This window comes from Bombus pyrosoma, linkage group LG7 (genome assembly GCF_014825855.1).
Source record: "Bombus pyrosoma isolate SC7728 linkage group LG7, ASM1482585v1, whole genome shotgun sequence".
Taxonomy (NCBI): domain Eukaryota; kingdom Metazoa; phylum Arthropoda; class Insecta; order Hymenoptera; family Apidae; genus Bombus; species Bombus pyrosoma.
In genome coordinates this window covers 14,952,163-14,975,967 of record NC_057776.1, presented here as the reverse complement: position 1 = coordinate 14,975,967, position 23,805 = coordinate 14,952,163, and the positions used below count along the sequence as shown (strand labels likewise).

The 23,805-nt window shown below is 33.3% G+C and overlaps 4 protein-coding genes and 1 non-coding gene across 10 annotated transcripts in view; 4 read left to right on the top strand and 1 right to left on the bottom strand.

Annotated features, from left to right (window-relative positions):
- The window catches only part of LOC122568927 (putative uncharacterized protein DDB_G0271606), a 33,959-nt gene extending 30,479 nt beyond the window's left edge, over positions 1 to 3,480 (top strand). The window contains exons 6-9 of the mRNA XM_043729236.1: positions 238 to 738; positions 1,056 to 1,286; positions 1,874 to 2,117; positions 2,326 to 3,480. Of these exons, the coding sequence (XP_043585171.1) occupies positions 238 to 738; positions 1,056 to 1,286; positions 1,874 to 2,117; positions 2,326 to 2,420 (1,071 nt within the window). The 3' untranslated portion in view covers positions 2,421 to 3,480. The remainder of the gene's footprint in view (positions 1 to 237; positions 739 to 1,055; positions 1,287 to 1,873; positions 2,118 to 2,325) is intronic.
- Positions 1,646 to 1,727, top strand: Trnal-aag. Its single transcript has one exon. It is a non-coding gene; the product is annotated as a tRNA-Leu (tRNA).
- A 148-nt stretch (positions 3,481 to 3,628) lies between the features above and the next one.
- LOC122568932 (putative uncharacterized protein DDB_G0287457) lies at positions 3,629 to 5,572 on the top strand. 2 transcript variants are annotated; one of them, XM_043729251.1, is made up of 6 exons: positions 3,629 to 4,275; positions 4,336 to 4,546; positions 4,661 to 4,869; positions 4,948 to 5,081; positions 5,214 to 5,371; positions 5,470 to 5,572. In XM_043729251.1, exons 3-6 carry the CDS (start codon positions 4,725 to 4,727, stop codon positions 5,537 to 5,539), a joined length of 507 nt encoding a protein of 168 aa, XP_043585186.1. In that variant the 5' UTR covers positions 3,629 to 4,275; positions 4,336 to 4,546; positions 4,661 to 4,724; the 3' UTR covers positions 5,540 to 5,572. The 2 variants fall into 2 exon arrangements, with proteins under 2 accessions (XP_043585186.1, XP_043585187.1); XM_043729252.1 differs by having other exon boundaries at positions 4,063 to 4,275; positions 5,214 to 5,572.
- A 1,332-nt stretch (positions 5,573 to 6,904) lies between these two features.
- LOC122568930 (heparan sulfate 2-O-sulfotransferase pipe) overlaps positions 6,905 to 23,805 on the top strand; it is a 122,073-nt gene continuing 105,172 nt past the window's right edge. The window contains exons 1-3 of one of the 3 annotated variants that reach the window (XM_043729245.1): positions 6,905 to 6,935; positions 7,744 to 7,850; positions 13,488 to 13,625. The gene's annotated coding sequence lies outside the window, so the exon portion shown is untranslated. The other 2 variants (XM_043729247.1, XM_043729246.1) reach the window with 2 other exon arrangements.
- LOC122568928 (leucine-rich repeat-containing protein 15-like) overlaps positions 17,146 to 23,805 on the bottom strand; it is a 29,764-nt gene continuing 23,104 nt past the window's right edge. Inside the window, exons 1-2 of one of the 3 annotated variants that reach the window (XM_043729239.1) lie at positions 23,266 to 23,284; positions 17,146 to 19,869 (exon numbers count right to left, since the gene is read on the bottom strand). In XM_043729239.1, the coding sequence (XP_043585174.1) occupies positions 17,971 to 19,860 (1,890 nt within the window). In that variant the 5' untranslated portion in view covers positions 19,861 to 19,869; positions 23,266 to 23,284 and the 3' untranslated portion in view covers positions 17,146 to 17,970. Of the gene's footprint in view, positions 19,870 to 20,095; positions 20,865 to 23,265; positions 23,285 to 23,805 lie in introns of those variants that run through there. The other 2 variants (XM_043729238.1, XM_043729237.1) reach the window with 2 other exon arrangements.

Genomic DNA, 23,805 nt, shown 5'->3' with positions numbered 1-23,805 from the left:
ACATACTATATTCTCTCATAATTAATCAAACGATGAATTTCTTACACTTCATTTTACTTACACTTCACTTTCGCTATAGAAAGGTAAATAAGGCTTCTTTACCACCGTTAACACATGCAACAATCTTTATTGGTGTAATGAATACTATTGAATACACCACTATTATACTCGTGCTATTCTGAATATATAAAAAATCATTTACCACTACGGTAATTAAAATTTAATAATTTCATTCAGGTTGAAGTGCGCCGAATTCCCATCGAATTGCGTCATTTCTCGGCGAATCCTATGAGAGGTATGCGACCACCAATGCCTCAAGAACCGCAACAAGTACCCGTGATGTATCAACAAGTTGAGCAAACGGGAACGTATGGTCAAGAACAGGGACCAGCCATGATGCCTCCGCCAGCACCACAGCCAGAAGCTCAGGTTCACGAACAAGGGATTATTCCTCACGTACTAATCCCGCAGACCGAACAACATCCATCTCAGATGCCACCGCAAGTGCAACCTCAAATGCAACCCCAGATGCAACCTCAGCCTCAAGCTCAGCCTCAACCACAACCACAACCGCAGCCTCAGATTACTGAAAGACAACGTTCACCTTTCCAAGGAATTCCATTCGAAATTCGAAGGATCATTCAACAAGTACCTCTAGAGATTAAGAATATCATTCAACATATCACTGGTGAAGCGAGACCTATACCTGTACAAATACCTGAAGGTGCTCGCCGCGAGGTAATTCATTTATTTGAGATATTCATATTACATTAACTGAAAATATAATTGGCATTAAAAATTAATTGGTCTTGGAAATGGAAATTAATAGAAAAATATGATTTTTTAACGATCAATCTTGATTCATTTTAATTTCAATAAATAATTTTAATGTTCATAATTTTAATTAAACATACACATATTACATATGTAATAATAATAATTTAACATCTGTATAATTGTACATGCGAGATTGTCCTATTATTTCTACTATTATTAGACGATAATATCGAATGTAATTTTTTATTTATTGAAATAATTTTATTTACATTTTTCAGAACGTTCAAGAATTCAAACCGTTCCCGGAAGGAGCTCAGCCCATTCCTCTGGGACTTCCACTTCCGTTAGAGGTTCGAAATCTATTGGAGCATGGAAATATCGAGGGTCGCCAACGACCGGATGGTTCAAACGAGCAACAGGAAGCTAAACCTTTCCCTGGACCGGAAGATGATAGCGAGGAAGAAAGGAACTTCCCTGTACCAGCGGAAATTCGTAATATAATTCATCAGGTAAAAAACAAACTAATCAATTTCAGATATAATTTCAAATTGTAATTTTATTTTAATTTTAGATATCAATTTTAACGTTTGAAAGAAAAATTTTATTTGAAATTACACTAAAAGTTATATGAAGACAGTTATTCTGCATACGTATTGTTTTAAATATAATCATTTAATTAATCTTACAGTAACATTTTATTAATGTTACACAAATATCGTACATTTTTGTAGAGTGTCATATTTCGGATTTCAACCAACTCGTACATTATAAAATATTATCATCTTTGTTTACTTATTTATAATAACAAATGTTATGTAAGAATAAATGAGAACCGCTGGATCAGCAATTTTTCACTAAATTGATATCTGGTAGCGTGGCCGAGCGGTCTAAGGCGCTGGTTTAAGGCACCAGTCTCTTCGGAGGCGTGGGTTCGAATCCCACCGCTGCCATATATTTTTGCTACCATAGTTATTTTTACTTCATCTCTTTTTCTATATCCATTGGCGTTATTATTGATATCGCCAAGTATTATGATTAATTGAATTTTCTTTTTTGTCATATGCAATTAGTACATCAATAATATGTTAATTTTTAGGTTGTAGAAGGTAATGCATTCCCACTTTCAAGATTTGCTCTGCCATTGAGACCTGTAGAATCCTTGGAAATACCTGTTGAGGCTCGCGCTGAAGTTTCTGATAATCAAAGCTCTGAACAAGAATCAGAGCAAAGGCAGCAGGAACAACAACAAACGACTCACATGATGATGCAACAACAACAGCAACAACAACAGCAAGTGCAACAGCAACAACAAGAGCAAGAAGTGGAAACCCGCCCACACTGTGAGTAGATAACTTAATTTCTACAAAATTTTTATTCGTAAATTTTTCTACATTTAAGAGTATTTGTAATTCATGGACTTTTATTTGATCTCCATTAGTATTTATCGAAGAACTTAATCCAATTTTTATATTATATGTAGATGCTATAAAATTTTAAATATAAGAACTATAAAATTTTCTAATATACACTGTTCCAATTTGTTCACAGACGTGCAACCACGTTCGGTGCGTTCAATCCCAGAGGCATTCACACACCGCCGTGAGAAGCGTGTACGTCGTTGCGCTTGTGATTGCGCCTGTTAATTTCAGTTGCAGCGAATCGGATCGAATGTCCCATCATACCCGGTCAAAGAGAATGTCCCAAAAAAGAAGAAAAGCATCTCGAAACATGTTTGACGAGTTCTCGTAAACCGAAAGAACATTTTTCAGGCGATCCCTAACACGCGAACATTACCCTCCTCGGATTTCACATTTTTGTAAATCTTACGAAAGTAAACTGGACCTGGTACATTACTTTTGTAGAAGACAATATATGGGACGAATGTCGCAGAGATTAAAAACGCCGTTAAGTTTGTAGTATTATACCGCTATAAAGCAGCAAAGTCACGAGCGTGTTTTTATTTAGGCTGTTCATAGTACGATCGAAGAAAATAAAATGATAAAAAAGAAAGAGAAGCTCGTGGCTCAGAAGATACCGTAGAGAGTAGATATCTATATCAACAGAGGTACACCTGGAGAGAGGAAGATCTATTGATTTGGAATGATATTCTTTTTTTAACTAACACGTTTTCAATGAAGAAAGTCATTACAGTTTCTTCTTCTAGTGATATGACAATCGCGTACAGGGAGAAAATTGAAGATACGAGGAAATCTGTGATCGTTTCTTTTATTCGCGTCGAAAAGAGATAAGAAAACTACACAGAAACAAAACAGAAGAAGAAACTAATAATTTTTTTTTTTAAATAATCGGAGATAAGTTTGTAACCTTTTACGGCGATCGCTGTATATTATGTAGATGTGGCTTAAGAGAAGCGTTATTCATTAACCAGCGTCGTAATCAACATTGACATTTTCGTTTGGTTACTTTTAATCGGTTGTGTGCTTAGAAGAAGCGAAAATAAAGTGTGAAGATCCTTCCGTAAAATCCAATTTCCGATTTCGGCGTGTATGTTATTACTTTTTTCTGTACTTACAGCGTCATTTCTTCCAAAACATCGTTACATCATTTTTGCATCTATCCTAAATTGTTTTTAAGGTATGGATATTTTATTAATCTGTATTTTCTGTATTACATACACACACATATATATTTCTTTTTTTCATGACAATTAATAAAGCGAAAAGATTATTGGTTTAGACTCGATACCCTGCGAACGTGTCATTTTATTATTTTTCTTTTTTCAAGATAGCTTATTAATCATCAACAAGTACATGGTTTTAAGACATCTTAAAAGAAGTATACAAAAAAAAGAGATATTTTTGATAAGAAGCTTTTAACGTAGATTAGTAGGATGTAGCGTTTCATTGTAATATTGCGCCTGAATTAATAATATTAATAGATTGTTTAATACTTTTATATTGTATTAGATATAAACAATCAACTTTCACAAAGTACACGTTATTCCTTGCGCAGGATTTTTATATGATAGTTTATCCTAAAATTCTTTTAACAAAGATATTATAGAGAAGACAAAGTCTTAAAGATACAATTCGACGAATTAAAAACTTGAACCATGCTTAAATTTACGTCCTTAATAAATCATTAAAGTAACAATATTATTATTATTATCGTTTCTTTGAATATAATTGACTAGCTTTCCCAATTAACTAGATTTCTTATAATGAACTTACTTAATAAAATACGATTAAATATATTAACGTAAATTTCGAAAAACAAATTTTTATTGAAGCGCCAATTTTATACCTACGTTACTGAATATGACATCATTCAATGGCGTAGGTTCGCAAAACCGAACTGAGCATGCGTATAACCTGTCAGCTCGCGACGTACAAGCGGTTGTTTAGTGTGTGATCTTACACACAACACTGTTGCATTATGGTTCACGTTTGTGATGATAGTAACTAATCATTTTTGAATAAAAGTTTGTATATCGTTCCACGTATTTCGAAAGAAGGATTACGTCGGGCGTTATTGAAGGTGAGCACATTCAGGAGTATACATTGTGTCGATAATCGTCATGACGTAGCACATTTTTAGATTTCACAATTCTATTTAGAAACAAACTGTGTGATAGATTAATGAGTTTTAACAATAACAGAACAAAGGGCGAAGAGTTCTGATATCGTCAATCTAATCGGAGTCATCCGCTCAAAATGATGAATTTTGAAGGAGAAAAAGGATCTACAAGATCCTCGTCATCACGAAATATTTGTTGCTGTCTCACAACAGCTAGATATAACAGTTCAAAGTAAATTTCCTAATTCGTGTTTAAATGATTCTTACATGATCATGATTTCTCACTCGACATTCAATGCCATGGTAGGACTTTTGTAGATGCACATTAACCATATTCACTTTTTAGTGTATATAGATATTACGTAGACGATCCAACCTGAGTGTACTATCAACTGATGTAGACAGATGATATGGACAAATTACAGAATCAGAATAGTCACCAACTGATCCACTGTAGATACAATAATAATAATAATAATAATAATAGTAATAATAATAATAACAACAGGTTAACGGAATATTTTAATTTGGATAATCGCATAGATGATCCACTCCGTAAGCAAAGACAAAAAAGAAAATAAGTTGTATATACCTAGTAAATAATGAAAAACATATATTTATGTAAATTTATAGGTGAGCCGGAAGTAACAATGAATTTGAACGAAGGTTCAGCTCAATTATCATTTCATCCATTGGAAGAACCAGAAGAAGATTTATTTGACTATGAAATTGATACTTTGTATCAAGATATGAATACAGAATCTGAGGTAAATTAATAAATATCATACAAATATTTTTTTCAATTAGTTACGTACTTTGAATTGCTTTCTTGCATATATATTTATATTGTATATATAATATGTTAGTGTTATATTAACTTCAACTATGTTCATTTATAGGAGCAAGTGGTACCATCCAGTCAACTAAGTAATAGTTATAAATATCCTGATGAACTTACCATTTCTGATGATGAGGTAGATGAAGGCATATTTGAAGATGAACCAGTATCTAATTTAGTATTGCCAGATGACAATAACAGATACAACTCACAACCTCCGTGAATATCTACTTGACTGTAGTTGACATGTTTGTAGAGTAGCACTTTGTGCTAATTTGTTACCAATATCTAATGTTATTCAATTTTCCATCCATCAGCAAAAATCACAGAATGTGTAAAAAGTGTTGTGGTAGTAACATTAGAACATTGATTGCTGTTTTATATTAAAATAAAACATTCCAAGTGGCTTTTTAATTCGTAGACATTGTGATGTAAGTTTCTACTTTATTTACATATAATGATGATTTATGATTTACAACATTTGTTTCATATTGATATAAATTTTAGTTAACATTTTATTATACAAATGGAATTATATGATAGAGAGAAAGATATATAATACAATTCCTCAGTTAAGTAAAGTATTATTTATGTGTACTTTGAGGACGATTATTTACTTGATTATCGTCATTGTTTAAAAGAAAAAGTTAAAGATGGAATTACTTTTAGTATAAATTACATAAATAAATCCATTTTAATAAAGTGATGTGACATCACTAGACTCGTCAATATTCAGTAATAAAATATTTGGTTAAATTAACACCAACAACATTCTACTGTTGCACCATACAAATGTTTATATTAATATTATATATGAGATATGAATTTATTTAAACATATTCTAAAATACACTTAGAAAAAATAATAGCGAAATGATTTTAACTGGAAATTATATATATTGGAAATATCTTATTTTTACTATGATGGACATATTTTGAATATAATATTTAAATGTATATTATCATTAAAAACATAATTATTGTATACAGTCTTAAATGATATACTCTAATCAATTACATATGTAATAAAAGATAAAATAATAAAATATGAGAAACCATCCATCATAAGTTGATCAAGGGTGTATGTTTTCTCCTCTATATTATATTTATTAGTATTTCACAAATTAGTATAAACAATTGATCACTGGCCTAAACAGTCAAATTGAATATTATTTTCTTACAGAATAGAAGTACTATTTCTTTACAAAAGATATCTTTTCTTAATACGAAATTTTTATATGAGATCATTGATTGATATAATTTCAATGTTTTTAATTTTCGATATCCTTTTTATTTTATTTTATATTTATTGAGTTCAATCACATCATCACTAGGAACGCAGTCATATTGAGTGGGTTAATTCAATTCAGTATTCTTGTTATTCAGGACATAAAGTCACTGGAATATTTATGCTTTACTAGTTATATATGTTATGTTATTACTCAACTTCTAGATGGAAGTATCATCTCTATGAATGAAACAATATTCTCCTATTTATATTTATATTTATATTTTTAAATTGAAATGTTGAAGAATATTAATATTTTACGATCCTCTTAAATTCTTAAATTGGTAATTTAATATTGTTTACTAGCTATTCTCTGTTCAATCTTCTTACAACAAGACGAGAAAGATATAAGGAAAAGGGTCAGGTATGTTCACTTATTCATAAAAACAAATAACTTTATAATCGTGATTTCTGTAAATTATAGTAATTTATTGAATTACAGTAATCATCCATGAAACGAACGCACGATTTAATAACTGGGTCAATAAAAGAAAATGTAAATACATAATATAATTTATCATTAAATAATTGCAAGCTATCGGAAATAATCTTATGTTATGTATGTAACCTATAAATTATGTATTAACAATCTTGCTGTCGAACTTGAATAAATAGTTCATAGTTAGTATTCGGTGTTGCGTTTCATCAAAAGCACCTTTTTCTGTCACCCAACACGCGATCCAGCCTACACAATGTCCCACGCTAGAATTACTTTCGAACTCGTGTTAGAAGGTGAAATCGAATCATGTCGAATCGAATTTCGAAGAGCTTCCGCGGAATCGACAACCGTAACGAAATCGTTAGTTTTTCCATCTGTGAGTTTGCGTGCATGGCAATAATTTATGGAAATGCGAGAATCATGATCGTAAATTTTATATCAAAGAAATGCAGCAATATATAGTATTCTCACGGGAGTTTCGATCCAAAAAAGGACTAAAAGGAAAGTTATATACATATTGAGGATGTTGTTGTTCTAATCAAATAGTTGAATTATTATGAAATATTTATTTATTTTATGAATATAAAAGGAACAAAGTTCTGTAAGTGTCATTATAATAATCAACTCAAGCGAAGCTAACATTAAAAAGCTAAAACTGAAATTTCCAACATAATTTACTCAATTTACCATTTTGCCTTATCAGTCCTTTTTTTAGAGAAAGTTAAAGTTTATATAATATATTAATATTTATTATTAATGTTATTATGTTATTATAGTTTTTAATTTGTGATATATTATTATAACCTTAACCTATAATATACATTTTTACACATAATGTAAATACTTGTAATTTTTCTAATTACAGGTTGATTCTGCAGTCTATGTACACATAGTATAGAGGCTATCATAAAATTTCTGTCAATGATGTGACAACATAAGAAGAAATTGATTCATTCGCAATTTTATTTAAGGGTAACTATTCTAATATTTTAACATACATATACATTGATATCTAAATCGCTTGCACGCATAATATACGAATATGCATGTAAGATTTACGGCATATGTATTATTAATCTTTACGCTTTGTTGCGATACAGTATACATACATTGTTTTCGATCAATTATCATAAAATTGAAATTTTTCGTTCGCCGTAATCCTACACCTTGGTACATGATCAAAGAATGCGGAAGTGATTGCAAAATTTCATGTTAGTACCATGCTAAAACACGAGGAGCTGTCTCTGCATCTTTCTGCGTTTTATGCAAGTTTCACTGTTTGATTGTTATCAAGTTTTTAGCGATCGTTGAGAATCTTTCTCAAGTAACTTTTTCAATCAGATCAATATTTATTATTAGAAACGTTTTTTGTAAGTATATTCTAATTAGCTATTAATAGTTAAATTTATTTAAATAGAACATCGTTCGATTAAATATTAATATTAAGTAATAACAAGAATGATGTTATCAGAGAAATAGTCTTGACCGAAGTAAGCTAGCCATTTAAATCGTAAGTCACTCAATCGGACACAAGAGTCATGGATTTTAAGAACTTTCGAAAATTTTCAAATTCTTGAGGACTTATGAATAAAATATCTGATTACTAAATAATTTCGTGTAATTTACAACTATTGATGCGCATTACATTCAAATCTTGAAATCAACATATTTTGAAAGTCACCATGCGATTGATTTATTGATTGAATTGTTCAAAGGCCAAATTTGTTATCTCCACTTTCTGAAATGTTTAAAATCGCAGATTTGATTGTTACTTATCTCGTATAATTTCATCAATTTTCTCTACTTTTCCTTTTGTGAAGTTAATCGATGTGGCAAATCTGTAACTCAGTTGTGATGTTTAAAGGGATGAAAGTTTAAAAAAGATGTAACGACATTCGCAAATGAAACCTATCTGAGGTTTCATAATGGTATCATTGGAAATAAATGTAGGAAGTCTAGTTTATCAGGTCGGTGTCCATCGTGCATTTCGATCTCGGAAATCGTACAACACGATGTCGGGTGTAATTCAAACCAGAGTCCAGTTTTGCTGGTACAGAAATACCGGGCGACAGTTTTGCAAGCAGTTTCGCGTTACAAGTAAGGACGACAACTTTTCATTTGCGATTTTAGAAGAATATTATACTGCACACTCTGGATCATTCTAATTACTATCATTCTATATATTACTATTACATTACACTTGAAACAAGTAAGGTGGTTGCACCTTTTACAGTCTATTTTTGGTATCCTACTGATGATTCCAAATTTTAATTACCTTCAGTTATGTAGTAAAAATTAAACGAATGGAGAGTTAACGTAAAACGGTGCATTATTACTATCACTTCAAATTTAGGCATTTAACGCCAATTTTAAATTTATGTTCAATGATAAAGCGTAAGAAGAAAAATTTTCCTTTGATCAAAAGATTATATGTCTTTGCTCGAATGTTTGCTCTAAATTTTAATTAAATTTTGATTCAATTTTGAATTTGGATAGTGTAATAATTTGTCAAGGATGCATTAAGTGAAAATTACAAAAATTACACTTCACAGATGAATTTAGTATGTTATCTATTATTATTAAACTGTTATATGTTTATGGGAATTTGTATTTTTATGAATATAATTGGAGAAAATGTAATTTAGATAGAGAATCGTTTTACTTCTTAAATATCGTAACATTATGTCCATTTATGTAAACGCCTTCCAATTACCCGTAAATGTATAAAAATTTCCAGTCTTCGTACGTATCTCTGACTATGCTTAATTATCTTATACTCTATTATTACCGTACTAACTTCGTTCCGGACCTGTTCTAGACTTGTTTCAGCCGACCTATTCCTAATCGCATTTCCCATCTTATGCAAATTTCACATTGTGCCTCCCCACAGCGACACCGAACGTTTTTCATTCACGAAACAGCGGAAGAACTTTTACCTCGCCCACGCGAGAAGATGAAATCATGTGAGCGTTGTTTATTCACCGAAGAATCATCTATTCAACGTTTGTAACATCGAGCATACGCGTAGTGAAAAAAATATTAGCAAAAGATAGATAAATTTTGGGAATTGGACGTTTTCAAAAGACCAATCTAATCCGAAACCGGTTCTATTTGACCTGGATGATTGTTTGAGAATTTAATTTTTTAAATTAGCCTCGTAAAATGGATGCTTTGTGGAACGTTTTGTAATCGTAAGCTAGTACCTACGCTATACTTACAGATGCAAAAGGTAATCAATGGGATACTTTAATTTTTCACTAAAATTTTTTTTTATATATTTTGCAACATTGTAACTTTATGCTTGTGACATGAAGGCGTTAATTTATTGCGAATGAATTACGAAATTTAGTTTAGAGAGACGGTATTTAATAGTTTATTTATTACTATTGATACCTGATCTATTCAAGAAATTATTATTATTGTTAGCTACGCAAAGAATCATATTAATCGTATTCTTATGAATACAATTAAAGCAACAGAGCATAAATGGAAACTTTTTCACACACTAAATATTATAACGAGTACTTTATTTTGAATATTTCTGCATATTACCTACACTCTACACGTTTTTGTTTAAAATTCCTTATCAGTGCGTAAAAATTTTATATACGTTAAGAAAGTTTATACCCGTTATAATTCAATAATAAATCAATAATTTCAATTTGATTTTACAGAAATATAAAAGTTATACATATTAAAGCTTATATACCAAGCATATCAAGGCTTAATATCAAAATACTGTCAAGTTATGTGAAAACCTTGAAGATCATATCAACTTTCTCGATTCATCGATCACTATAGCTGAGAGCACCGACATAGAGCCACTTTCTGGCTGTGAATCAAAATCCGACTCTCCATCCTCGATATGTCTTCGTGAAATATTTATCATTTTTTTCTGTTCATTTCACGTGATCGCATTAAATGGACTGGAGCGTTACGCACACTAAAAAGGCGTTTTATGGACATCATATGCTCACCTTCGGAAGAAGAGGAAGGCCAATGAACCCGGCTTTTGGACCTTTCTCCTCTGAAGTTATACATTTTCTCCGGTTAACGTTCGTTCGAGATTCGATGGCATCCTTTTCTTTTTTCTTTTTTTTTTTCTTTCCCGCTCTGGTCGAGTTCGGTGACCTACTTAATTCTGACGTTATACTTCCGCCCAATTTCTTGCAACGTTATCTACATATGCGAGATATGCTGGTTATAAAATCGATTTACATGTAGACGCATTAACATATTATCAATCGGCTGTTTATCTAAAAATTAGCCAGTAGCGATGTGTCACCAGTTTTTTCTTATATATGGTAGAATATACAGGTATTCACCAGTAATCAATTTATTTAGCCAGCAATTAAATTTGAGTTATTAGCTTATTAACTGATTTTATCTGAAAACGTATCACGCGTTGCCTATCTTCATAGGAGAGTAGAAAAATTCTCAAGTTTAAAATGTAAAGTTAAAATTAACTTTATTTGTACGTAATTAATCTGGTTTATTTGATTTATTAGATTATTTACACGTAATTAACTTTATCCAGAAACCTACACGCGTTACAGATTAGTTTCATAGAACATAAAGGATGCCAAAGGAATTTAAATAAATTTTAATTAATTTTCCTTTACGTAATTAAATTTATTGTTACGGAATTCAGTTACAGAAATTTTGTATATATTTTATTCACGTATGTATATTAACTTTATCTTTGCGTCTCGTAGGTTCTATACCATTCACTTGTATTTTATGTCCTTTCGTTGGACTTATGTCATCGTGCGTTCAAAGACTACATTTGCATATTAAAACAGTTTGTATTTTAGAAACTTTTACGGCGCTTAATAGTTGCTATTAAAGCGTTAAAAACATATGACATCCTACATAAAGTATCTATTGTATGCAAAAGTGAAGTTACATCGATGTTTTAGAGCGTTAAACACCTTAGGTAATAATCAGAATGATCGTGACGATCGGCATTCGATGGATCTCAGCTGGAGACTAGAAAGTCCATCAAAGCTTAGTTTCTTTCTCTCCTTTTTACTTCTATCTGTTCATACATTGGATGTTTTGTCCGTTTTTTATTGTTATTACTGCATGAAATTCATCATTCGCAATGCCAGCTATAAATTTTACTGTCCACCGATTTTTTTGAAGATGCGAGCGATTCATTGATCAAGTACTGACAATATAATTTTTCTTCTCGACATAGCAATGTTTGAAAAGAATGACAACTTTTCATGAAGCACATTTCTATTTCATTAATTTTTTTTTTCTTTTTTACTTTTATTATTGTACGACAATACATGGAAAACACGCGTGAATTTTTTTTAGCACAAATTAAACATTTTTTTTACTTGTAAAATGTTTCGAAACTTCCCACAGAGAGGCTCAATGATATTTCCAAAATCTCTTCGAAGCTTTTCGATCAATTAATTCAATAAATCTAATTTTCTTCCTAATTTACGTAACTACCTAACCACACCGTATTATACAATTATAGCCTTCCACGGTATAGCCATTAAACCAGTCGTTTTCAACACCTGTTGAATCATACAGAAACCCATTGGGGAAGCAATCGGAAATGACCAAAATTATATTACTCAATGACATGAGAATATTCGAAACCATTCATCAAATCCAATGACGTTGATGTAGCAATTTTAACGCGTAGACGATATCTTTCGATTGCATAACTCTTGTTAAGACGTGAAGATTATGGAGGAAGAACATGATATATGTATATATATAGATCACATTGTTCTTTAATCTCGTAGAAATACAATTCTAAAATAGTAAAGCAATCTTATTCGTAAATTTAAAATAAACAAAAAGATGTTTAAGCAGGAGAGACATTTTATGTCTGATCTTCGTCTCTTGTCTTTGTACTTTTTCTGTCTTATCGAATATCATAAAAATATCGATCGAAACGTTAGGAGTATCGTCGATTTAGTAAAAAATCTCGTCAACTTATCAATCGTTCGTAAATCCTGTGATTTTTGAAATTTGTCATACTATTCCCCATGCTATACGAAGCTATTGATACCCAAAGTTGTATTACAATGCAACATTTCGCTAACAATTTCCTTTCAGTCAACTTGCATTATTGAGCTCTGTACGATGCACATTGTACTTGCGAAAAGGAGTCGCAAGAATTTCCTCGACGCATTTTTCCCTACTATTCCTTCCTCCATTCAGATGCTACTGTAATAAACAATTCTTTTCAAATTATAAAAATTCTCTTCGTGTCTGCGACGTGTGCAATGGGTTTCTCCGATGTATCCATTATTCCAATGCTTTAAGATGCTGTAACTTGATTTTTGGAATTTGGCTTCGAAACTCGTTTTGTAACTTTAACTTACTCTATTCGTTTCGTAATAAGGTTCTGTTCAGACGCAAGCTGCACACTTTACCTCGTTGCTTGTTTCTTAACAGATGCTAAGTACTCAATTTTAAAGGACGTTAAAATCGAAAGAGTCTGTGAACATGGACTTGTAATGGACTTATCTCTATATTTCATACGATTTTTACGTTTGTTCGACGAACTATACCGCCGACTATCCACAACATTCTCGTCGATTTCTGTACACACATGTAACGTTATAACGTACCTGTTCACAGAGATGTCAGACGGTAGTCCTGGCAGACGCACGTTCGATAACCCTACAAGGTACCGTTGGCTAAACCGGAAGTGGAGAACACGGGTATACGGTGCCACGAAATTGCTCGGGACCTTCGCCACGGAACGAGAACCAGCTGGTATGTGAGAATGCGTTCCTTCTTTGTCGGTGTTCAAAAAATTACGATGGGAGCGACACCCTCGCAAACGACCTCGATGGTTTCACGAAAGTCGTTTCTTTTCTCGCCTTCTTTTTTTTTTCTTGCTTCTCTTTCTTCGTGAGTAACTATCGAAATGACGGATGGAAGATCAAGGATTTCCAGGCTATCGTGACTCAGACTTATTACGCGTCGTATTGTCTAAGTCTATTGTCTTCCGCGTAGAAGTTTATGGTAACTGTTTGAAGTGAAGTTTCTATGGTATTGTTGCTGATTCATCAGAAATCGTAATAATAATTAGAATGATACCGCTGTACTTCCTGCGACAGTTTCTGCTACGATTGAACCGGTGTTTTACAAGTCACAATTTACAATAATATAATATTATAATATTATAATAACAGAAGAAGCGAATTTCTTGCAAATGAATTTTATAAATCAAATGTTGATTGATTATCTTATTACGTCTGCAGTGTTTCGTTCAGATGACTTCCATGCTGCAACTATTGTTTCAATTATAGAATGGTTTTGATCATTTTACTGCGTTTAAATTCTACATGATGTAATCCCATTTCTAGATTAATGCGAACATCTTTTATTAATTTTTAATGGAATGGGATTTTTCACTTTGAGACACGCGAACGAATCTTTTGAAAAGTACACGTGCGAAAAAGGTACACAATTAGCATAAATCTTTACTAACACAATGTCATTCTTAACTCTAGAGTTCCCAATCTTTAATTTGAATTTGAATATATTATACATAATTGATTAGAATTAAAGCAATATGAATATGTAATTATATTTTTATCTCGTCTAAAAGTAGACAACAACATTGCCAAAAATATATTTTCATATTCTTAGTAATTGTAAAAACAAGAGATTTCATAGCAGACGCTTTGACCGGTTCGCTGATCTTAGTGTCGAAAACGAAAAGTAACTTGAAAGTTATGATAGCAACATTTTGTACCTTCGTTAGATTATTAGATTTTCAGCAAGCCAAAAAAGAAAGAAAAATCGACAGATCTGGTACATTTGTCTGGTTTCCAGTAAGAATCATATTTCCACAACTCCCGTAGGCTAACACTAATCACGACCATATTGATCGCATGGGAACACCAAACGAAGGTCTCATACCTCGTCTTATTTAAAGTCGAATTAATACCAAAGTAAAGCCAAACTACTTTTAGAATCCCTGTCGATCGATCAAGCACACACACGTTGCGGATATCTCGTCGGAAGACGAATACGAAACGCAAGAATCGCGCTAAGAATCGTGTTCGAAACGTACGTCACGCGGCGTGACTTAAAAACTGTTTTCTCCCAAAACGTGTTAAATACGCGTTAGATCGTTGTTCGAGGTTTCCACTCGATTCGAAACAATTACATAAATTTGCAACGTGCTGTCCCTATTCCCAGAGGATCGTTTAGCGTAGGTAGGATGAAAACGATCTTGAAGCGTGTCGATTTTCCTCAAAATCCGGTCGCACCTGAGCTTACCAAGGTTCTTGTAAAAGTCAAGGCCAGCCGGTCGTAAACCACAGACATCATTTTATACCGCGTGCATTATACGTCTATCCGCGTACTTATATAGCGCATAGCCGTTCAGGAGAAAGCGAACAGCACCGAGCAACCAGTTTATGAAAATTACCGCGACCATATTGGATGGTCGCCTTTCACGGGCAAACACGTACACCGAACTTGAAGACCTTTAATCGCCATTAGACGAAGAAGGTGCGACAATCAGACCGCTCCGCCTTTAATGGAATTTTCTTACACGCAATTAGACGGAATTTATTATTGTACATAGCGGTTTCTATCGTTCGCTTTTCAACGGTTATAAGCTCTATTGTTTGTAAATCTAATCGCCAGCGTGTTGCTACGACGCGATGTTACACCACACTGCGTATGGAGCTTTCTTTCGTTCCTGTATCATTGAGTTAGGTTTTCCCATTGAAATGGACGTCCTATCAGAATCGGAGCGCGTGAGTATCTCGCGAGTGTCTCTAATGATACCGAAAGATGTTTTAATCATGATCTGATTTGGCTTTCTGCGAACGTAGACGCTATAAGAGAATTCATTCTTTCGCGATTGTACGATGATAAATCCTCTTTGTTGTGGTATAGTCCTTAATTGTCGTTCGAAATACAATTTTTGTAATTGTTTTATGCTTGCAGTGCTTCGAAGTACAAATACGTATTTTTAAATATTTTTAAATTAAATTTTAAATTATAGAAAAGGAAGAAATTAGACTTTTTGGTACAATTAGCTGAATTTAATAAGTATCGTGTATCTGTTTAATACTTGCGATTTATTTTGTAATAGATGTCTCTTCGAGAAATTCAAAAAATGAATTCAAAACTATGATCAATTTACTGTGGATATTTAAGCAAATTCATATCGTTATGCACATAGCTAAAAATACGGAACGTAGACGCGCAGATCTATTTTATTCTCTAAATTTTTAACGAATACAGTATCTTGGATGGTTTATACACTTTTGTATTTAAGTGCTATGTACTTTGCTATGTATTTTTCTACCTTTACATTTTTCACAGTATAGCGATTACATTCTAATGCAACAGAATGTCGATTATCGGAGTACCGATTAATTAAACAGTAGGTTCAGTCCCTTGTGACAAATATTGTCGACACTATTGTTACATTTTTATGAAAATCTTGTTGCCTCCCGGTACACTACTGGCTATAAATATTAGAACACCTTATCTTCTGATTCTAATTATTTCTATTTTCTATTTCTAATTATTTCTAATTATTTCTAATTATCGTATTTTATGACGAAACGTGTTATTTCATTCGCGTTATGTGTGCTCCGTAACGTGAAATACTAAACGAAATAAAATTTGGTCGAGCGTTTCTACAAACGTGACGAATAACTATCCCACTTAAAATCACTACTTAACATACTTAAGATCAGTGGTGTACATGAAAACAAAATTCGATTATTCGAATAACGTGTATCATAACTAATTTATATGATCTATTGGGTTGGCAACTAAGTGATTGCGGATTTTGTCAATGCCACCTAATGACAAAACCCGCAATCACTTAGTTGCCAATCAACCCAATAGATTCTATCGTATTTGCACGTGAACTTATCGCGTATTTTAACGAATACTCAAAATGATCGAGAAATCCATCGTCGGTGGTAAAATGTGCAATCATGGGTCGTTGTGTATTTTCTCAGTTATTTTTAGAATGACGGCAGTATATCTGAATTCGTCATTCCGATGTAGTAATTTACCGTCGACAGACATCTTAATTGAATTCAATAAATGAAAAAATGTCACGATTGCTCGTTTTAGATTATATATCACTGCCGATAGATAAATAGTACGTTCACGTACCATTCTACGTATTCAAGGTGACTTCAAGGTCACAAGTCAGACCTGCCTTAATGCATCTTAATATCTGCTACAGCCATAGGACGAGAGAAAAGGATATTTTCGTATTTTTGCAGAGAAACAGAGGCGATAAAAATAAGAGTGCAAATTATTTATTTACATCGTATTTTTTTAAGTCACTCAGAGAGTATTCTAAATATTTTCGAGCGTCGTTTAAACATGAACAAAATAGTTAGTAACAGTTGGCAATCGTTAAAATAGAGAAGTCCAATATTATTGTACATTACTAATAGGAAATTGCAAATGGTTAAAAATGTTGAATCTTTTAGTCGAATAGTATGAATATTGAATTTTCTGCGAATTTTTAGAATATTGAATTCTTCCAGTATATAAATCTTATTGCCGATTTGAGATCGCTATTATTGATAGTAATTTCTGCTTCATTTTCCTATTTCAATGTTTCTCTGAATTATCTTATTTCTTAATTTGTTTTACGCATCTTTCCCTAAATTTTCAAACTTTCGCTTACTTTCGAATCACAAAATTGAAAGAATTTAGATTACAGAAGGTTCTTAGAACACGTGGAGGGAAATTTATTTAAAAATAATACGACCTTCGTATTCTTCTATTCGTTTATTTCTTTTACAAACTTTCCTGTTCTAAGGATTCTGAGGAAGGTATTCTAAGGAAACATTCATATCACATTCCGATAGTTACAAATACATGAAGCTATGTTCGATTGCGAACCATCGATAACATAGATATGAGAAACTCGATAAAAATGCTCAAAACTACCGACTATCAGAAACTATTAGAAAAAAAGAAACGATTCGAAACAAAGAATTCTTTCGTCTCAACGAATAAAAATAATATCCCAAACCTAATATCTCCGTATATGTTAAATCTATATAAATGATAAAAACAAACGTAAGTAAGTGCACGAGTCGTTGTATCTGTCCGTTTAAATATCTTCGAAAACTCCACCCTGCAGTTCCTTCAGTTGGTTATTGTAGATATACAAGAAGTTCCCTCTAACCAAACTCAGTCCATAAAGAGCGCCGTTTTGTAGCGTCTGCAGCGGATTCTTCGAGATATCCAGAATACTCAAACTTCCTAAGTTCTTGCAGGAACCTTTCGGTATTTCGTTGATTTGATTCTCATTTAACCAAAGGCGTTTCAATTGAGGCAGACCTTCGTAACTGTCGCCATCGATAGTCGTCAAGGTATTGTTACTCAGATACAAATCTCTAAGTGTAGGTAGATCGAAGGTACCTTTTGGGATACTCGAGATTTTATTTCCAGTGAGAGACAACGTAAATCTGGGAACATTGACGAAGCTAGCCTTTTCTAGGCTGTTTATTTCGTTGAAATCGATGTGAAGGAAGTCCAAAGTCTGCGGTAGATCCGCAAAAGTGTCGGCAGTGATCTTACCCAGTTTATTCCAAGCCAGGTTCAAATCTTTCAGACTCTCCAATTCCGAGAACGTACCCTTCTGAAGCTCTGCCAGACTATTTCGATGAAGATAAAGAGTAGTCAACTGTTTCAAATCGGAGAACGCCTGACGTTCGATATCTGTCAGGCTGTTTTTAGTAATAATCAACACTTGCAACGAATCCAACCCTTTAAATACGTTGTTCTGTAGTTTCTGAATCTTGTTGTTAGCCAGGTTCAGGTAGACCAGGCGAGGCAGATTCGAGAAAGCCGCGTCAGGAATGGCAGAGATCTGGTTTGCCGCTAATATCAGCTCTGTCAGAGTATCGGGCAAACTAGAAGCGAACGAAAGGTTCTCCAGCTGATTTCCATTAAGAAACAGGGTAGTCAAATTGGTTTTCGCGAAAGCATCATCCTCCACTTTGTCTATGAGATTGTTTCGAAGATTCAATATTTTTAGGTACTTGTTTTCGATCACCTGGCTCCAGATACCTCTGATCCTGTTGCCCATCAGATTCACATAAATCAGATCCTCGGGAAGATCGTTTAGTAATTCTTTGGTGATTTCTGTGATCTCGTTGTTCGCAAGGTCCAAAGAAACTAACGGAAGGTATTGTAATTGGTACCATTTCTCGTGGAATCCTTTGATTCCTAATCCTCGGAGGCTGACAGATCTTTCTTTCTCGTTCACTGGTATCTCCAGACATCCATTCGCCACCTGTTTATTGTCTTCGAGCGGTTCTATAGATAGCAGTATGTTATTTGGTATGCACAGTTTTAACTTCTGGCCTTTCTTTATCGACGATTTCGTGGATGGCGCGAAATCCTTCAACACGTTACTCTCTGTCGCCTTTTCTATCTCTTTTTCTATTCCATCGTTGGGCTGTTCGATATATTCTTCAGCCTTCACCTTCTCCAAGTATTTCAACTCTTCGTCGTCTTTCAGGAACGAATTCGTGAATGTTCCCGTGCTTATGCTCCAAAGAACGTTTCCTTCAGTTAATATGCTGGTGGATTTCGTTAGACCGAACAAATGTCCTCTACGAAGGTGTATTATGGGATTGCAGGAAATGTTCAACACCTGAAGCTTCTCCAAGCGAATGAACAAGTTTTCAAGGCTGGTTAAGTTGTTCTGCGCTAAGGATAAGTATTCTAAGTTTGTCAGATTGGAGAACATGAATTCTGGAAGCGATTCGATCGAGTTATTGGCCAAGTTCAAGGATTTTAGAGACGGTACGTTGTCGAAAGCGTTCTTTTCTAAGCGGCGAATTCCTAAGCCGGATAAATCCAGCTCGTCGATGAGTTTGTCACGGAATTGTACGTCTTTCAGGATTCCATCTACCAGTTCCAAGTTGTACCCCTCTAGGGTTGGATTCAGTGGCACCGCTACCACCAAGGGCAAGCACAGAAGAAGAAACATTCTTAGTACCTAGGGCAGAGAAGGATTTTATCGTTTAAAAAATATTGCTTCGTTACGATTGATAATTTTGTTATCGACCTTCTATGATTCTATAATTATCAGAATTATAATTATCAGAGCTTATTAGCTATTTTACTCTAAAGCTAAAATATAATTAGTTTTACCATCTTGCACGATAATTTTACCAACTAACGATATTAGTAAATTGACGAGTTACAGGTTGTAAGTTACGTACTTAGCTTTTATAATTTTATAGTTTCATGTTGAATAGGATAATCGGACGATTTGTAGTCCGCAGAAATTGTTCGTTAAATTTCATTTGACCTGTTATCGTTACCGCGTTCGTTATCGTTATATCTGTAAGAAAATTTATCAACATGGATAATTTATAATTCGTGACTCGTAAAATTCCATTAATAATATTTGCTTAATCGTGCAAGAGGCTATTAAATTTATAGAGATTTAATATATATAATAAATTTAATATATCGATATAAAATTTGAACGTATTGAACGTACAGTGTCTAATGAGTGGATGGTATAACATGTAGATGTGTTATGGGACGATTTGTGAAATTGTATTTTTTGCAGATTTTGAGATATAGGGGATCAAAAAAGTCGAAGACAGAATCCGAAATTTTATCTTCTTGGATAAATTTCATTAGGAATTTTTAGAAGATAGAACAAAGATACAAAAAAAGAAAATAATTTCGTATTTATAACTGCGAATTAAGCGTCCAAGAAATTACCAAAGCGAAGTGAGTAAAAGCAAAGAAAAATATATGGGTGGGGTCTACTCGACCAGATTTTGTTTTTCTTCATTTTCCTCTCTTTTTATGGAAATGAGATAATTTATTTCACAACTGCGTGTTATGTTTGCACCAACATACCAGTAACATTATCGCGTCACTGGAATATACCGACGTTGCTTTTAGCGAAAGACGTGGAAGAGGAATGACGTTTAACACGTTTTGAAATTTGTAAAATGGTATTTTTTCGACTGTTTTATGAATCCCCCTGGTAACTCCGGGATTGTTGAAATTACCATAGCCATTCTTTTACATCTTGAAGGAAACTTGCATTACGTATGGAATAACCGGTTCTACCACTTCTTGAAATCAAAGTTACGAAGCTCCGTTTATTTGTTTTCAACGACTTTTCTTTTTAAGTTTGAACAGCTTTGTGTTAGTAAGACGAGATGCTAGTCCCTGGTAAGTAATTGCGACGCGACGAGCAAAGTAAAGTCGCAGGGTGATATAAAGCTGAAAGCTGGGCGAATAAGGCTGTAAAATTTTATTACGAACGTTCAAACTTTTACAATAATAATTCCCTTTTTATTAAGATTTATATTTTACAGATGAATGTCGCGTTTTCGTTTTATGAATCAATAATAATGCAAGTTATTATGTTATATATTTATCTCGAAAAAATATAATTAAAAACATTTTTTTTTTTTTTTGATAATTAAGCTTTCAACAGCTTTCTCGTCCGTCCGATTTTTTTTATGACTATCCCCGCCTTTCTTTGCTGTTTTCTCCTTATTTCCTTATCGGTTTTATGCGTCTTACGTTGTAAAAATTTATACGTTTCTCCTACAACATACGTATATTGTATATTTATAAAATGGTAAAAATCGTTACGACCGCAAGATATATGAAATTTTAAATATGATATACACTAAAAATTCTTAATAGTTAGCCATATACTACTAATACACTTAGTAGGGAATTAAATTTCTTCGTATAAAATTCTTCTTTTATTATATTATTGTAAAATTTTATAGTATAATAGCGTTTTGCGAAATCTCATTATTGCCATCGTAATTATTGTAATATTTAAAATTTTATCCGAAATTCCACTTTGCTATAAAGTCTGTGCGTTTATGTAATCATAATAGTGACTTTTAAAATTCGTTTTTGTAAAAGACTACCATTTGTAACTAAGCGTGAATCGCACCAATTAATTACATTTTAATCAAATACTTCGCTTCAGTCCGATAGTCGATATTACTGTGCTCAAGATTTCGCTTAAAATTTCTACCGTAAATTCTCTGCATTTAGATAAAAATAATTGTTACACTTAATATTCTAAGTAACTATAATTATGGAACTATTCCGTGTGTAGATTTTGTTAAAAGAAGCGCAGTTCTGTCTTGAAGAGAATTTGAAAAGTCTTATGTAACAGTATCGAAAGCAACAAAAGTAGAAAAGAAAAGAACGACAAACTGAGGTAAAAAGAAAATGATTTTTCGAATCACTTTAAACTTGTCGTCAACATTCTTTTACGTAGCTTACTCTGGGTGCTATTACAAACATATTCTGTGGGAAACTCGATCTCGTTCGAAAAGAAAGAGAAATCGACAAAAAATATGTTGACCTTTAGAAGTACAAAAACGTCGGACTTGGGATGTTTCCTTCTCGTAATTAATTGGTAAAAGTAAGCAGGTGTCTTCAGGGTATAATAAATTTTTAAATAAAATCTCTTCGTAATCTTAACAAAGTGTATACAAAGATACCGGCCAGAAGTTCGAGATTGCACACATGTTCCATAAAATCCAAGAATTTAAAAAGTCGGGTTGATCTTCCGTTTCATCTTTGGAAAATGCTAAGATACTTTCCTTATAAATACTCTTGAACTAAAGAAAATGACTAATTTCGAATTAATAATAACAAAATTAGCCATAGATTTATTACAACTACGATCGACAAAGTGGATCTAATTTCTGGACCGGCAGAATATACGTTCTTACCTTCGCGATTTGTGCGACTCCTGGACCATATAAATATCGCCTACTCGATTTATAAACTCCGTTTATTCTAGTATATAATCCAGTATATAACAAATTTTTAAATAAATGTCTCGCGTTGGCAATAAACATTACAATATCCGGGAATTGTCGAAATTCTAGGAACCACGTACTTAAAGTTACACCTCAAAAAAAAAATACAAATATTAGGTTGTCCGAAAAGTATGTTTTTCTTCGCAAACGTGTTTTTTTTTATAACAGTGCACCTTCATACAAACGTGAAACCAAGTGTGTGAAATGTCGCGGTGTTTATCTCAACAGAACAAAATAGATCGTACGTAATTGGACAAAATGATATAAAAGAAAAAATGTTGTGCATCCATTATTTCCTGATAAAACGAAAGAAACATTTCGGACAACCTAATACACAGCGTATGCAATCGTCTATATACTCTGGAATACGATGGATTCTCAAATAAACGTGATCGCATCATCGCGCAAGAAAGGACCTAACGACGTGCATTGTCCTTCTTACCAGTTCTACGATCCACGATCTATCGGAATTCTAGAAACCGCGTATTACAGTATATATTTGTTCTCAAGTAAATGTTTCGCCATCATACAGTAAAAAGAAGCTGCGTGACGATATAGTTGCTTACCTGAATGAGATCCGCGAGCTATGGAAATTCTAAAAACCGTGTACTTAGAACCGTAGACCGAAAAGGACTGTAGCGTTCGTCTACTCCTGGGACGTAGTTCTCTCGCAACAGGATTCCTTGGGACACGGCAATCGCGAAAACAGGTCTTGCAAGCTTTTATACCCCGTGGATTTTGCGTGTGTTCGAGGGTTCCATAGATCTGTGCACGCACGCGTCGCGATGTATGTAAGCATCAGGATTGAACAGTCCGAGTGGGAGGTGATGTTAAAGAGGACAAAAAGAGGAACGAACGTTCATGGAACTTCGTTAAAACTGGTAGCTATTAGAGACGAAATCTTGTCACGTATCGACTGTCAGGGGGCAGGAAGAAGAGTGGACCGAAGCTACGCTACGCGACCTTCCTTGAATCGAACCGAGTGTATTATTAATTCTAATCCATTCGAGCAACCAGACTCTATAGATTTTCCCAATCTATTCGAAACAATGGCTTCTGTTGGGCTTTTCGTTGTTTTCTGCAGATTTTCTACTTGGGTTCTCTAA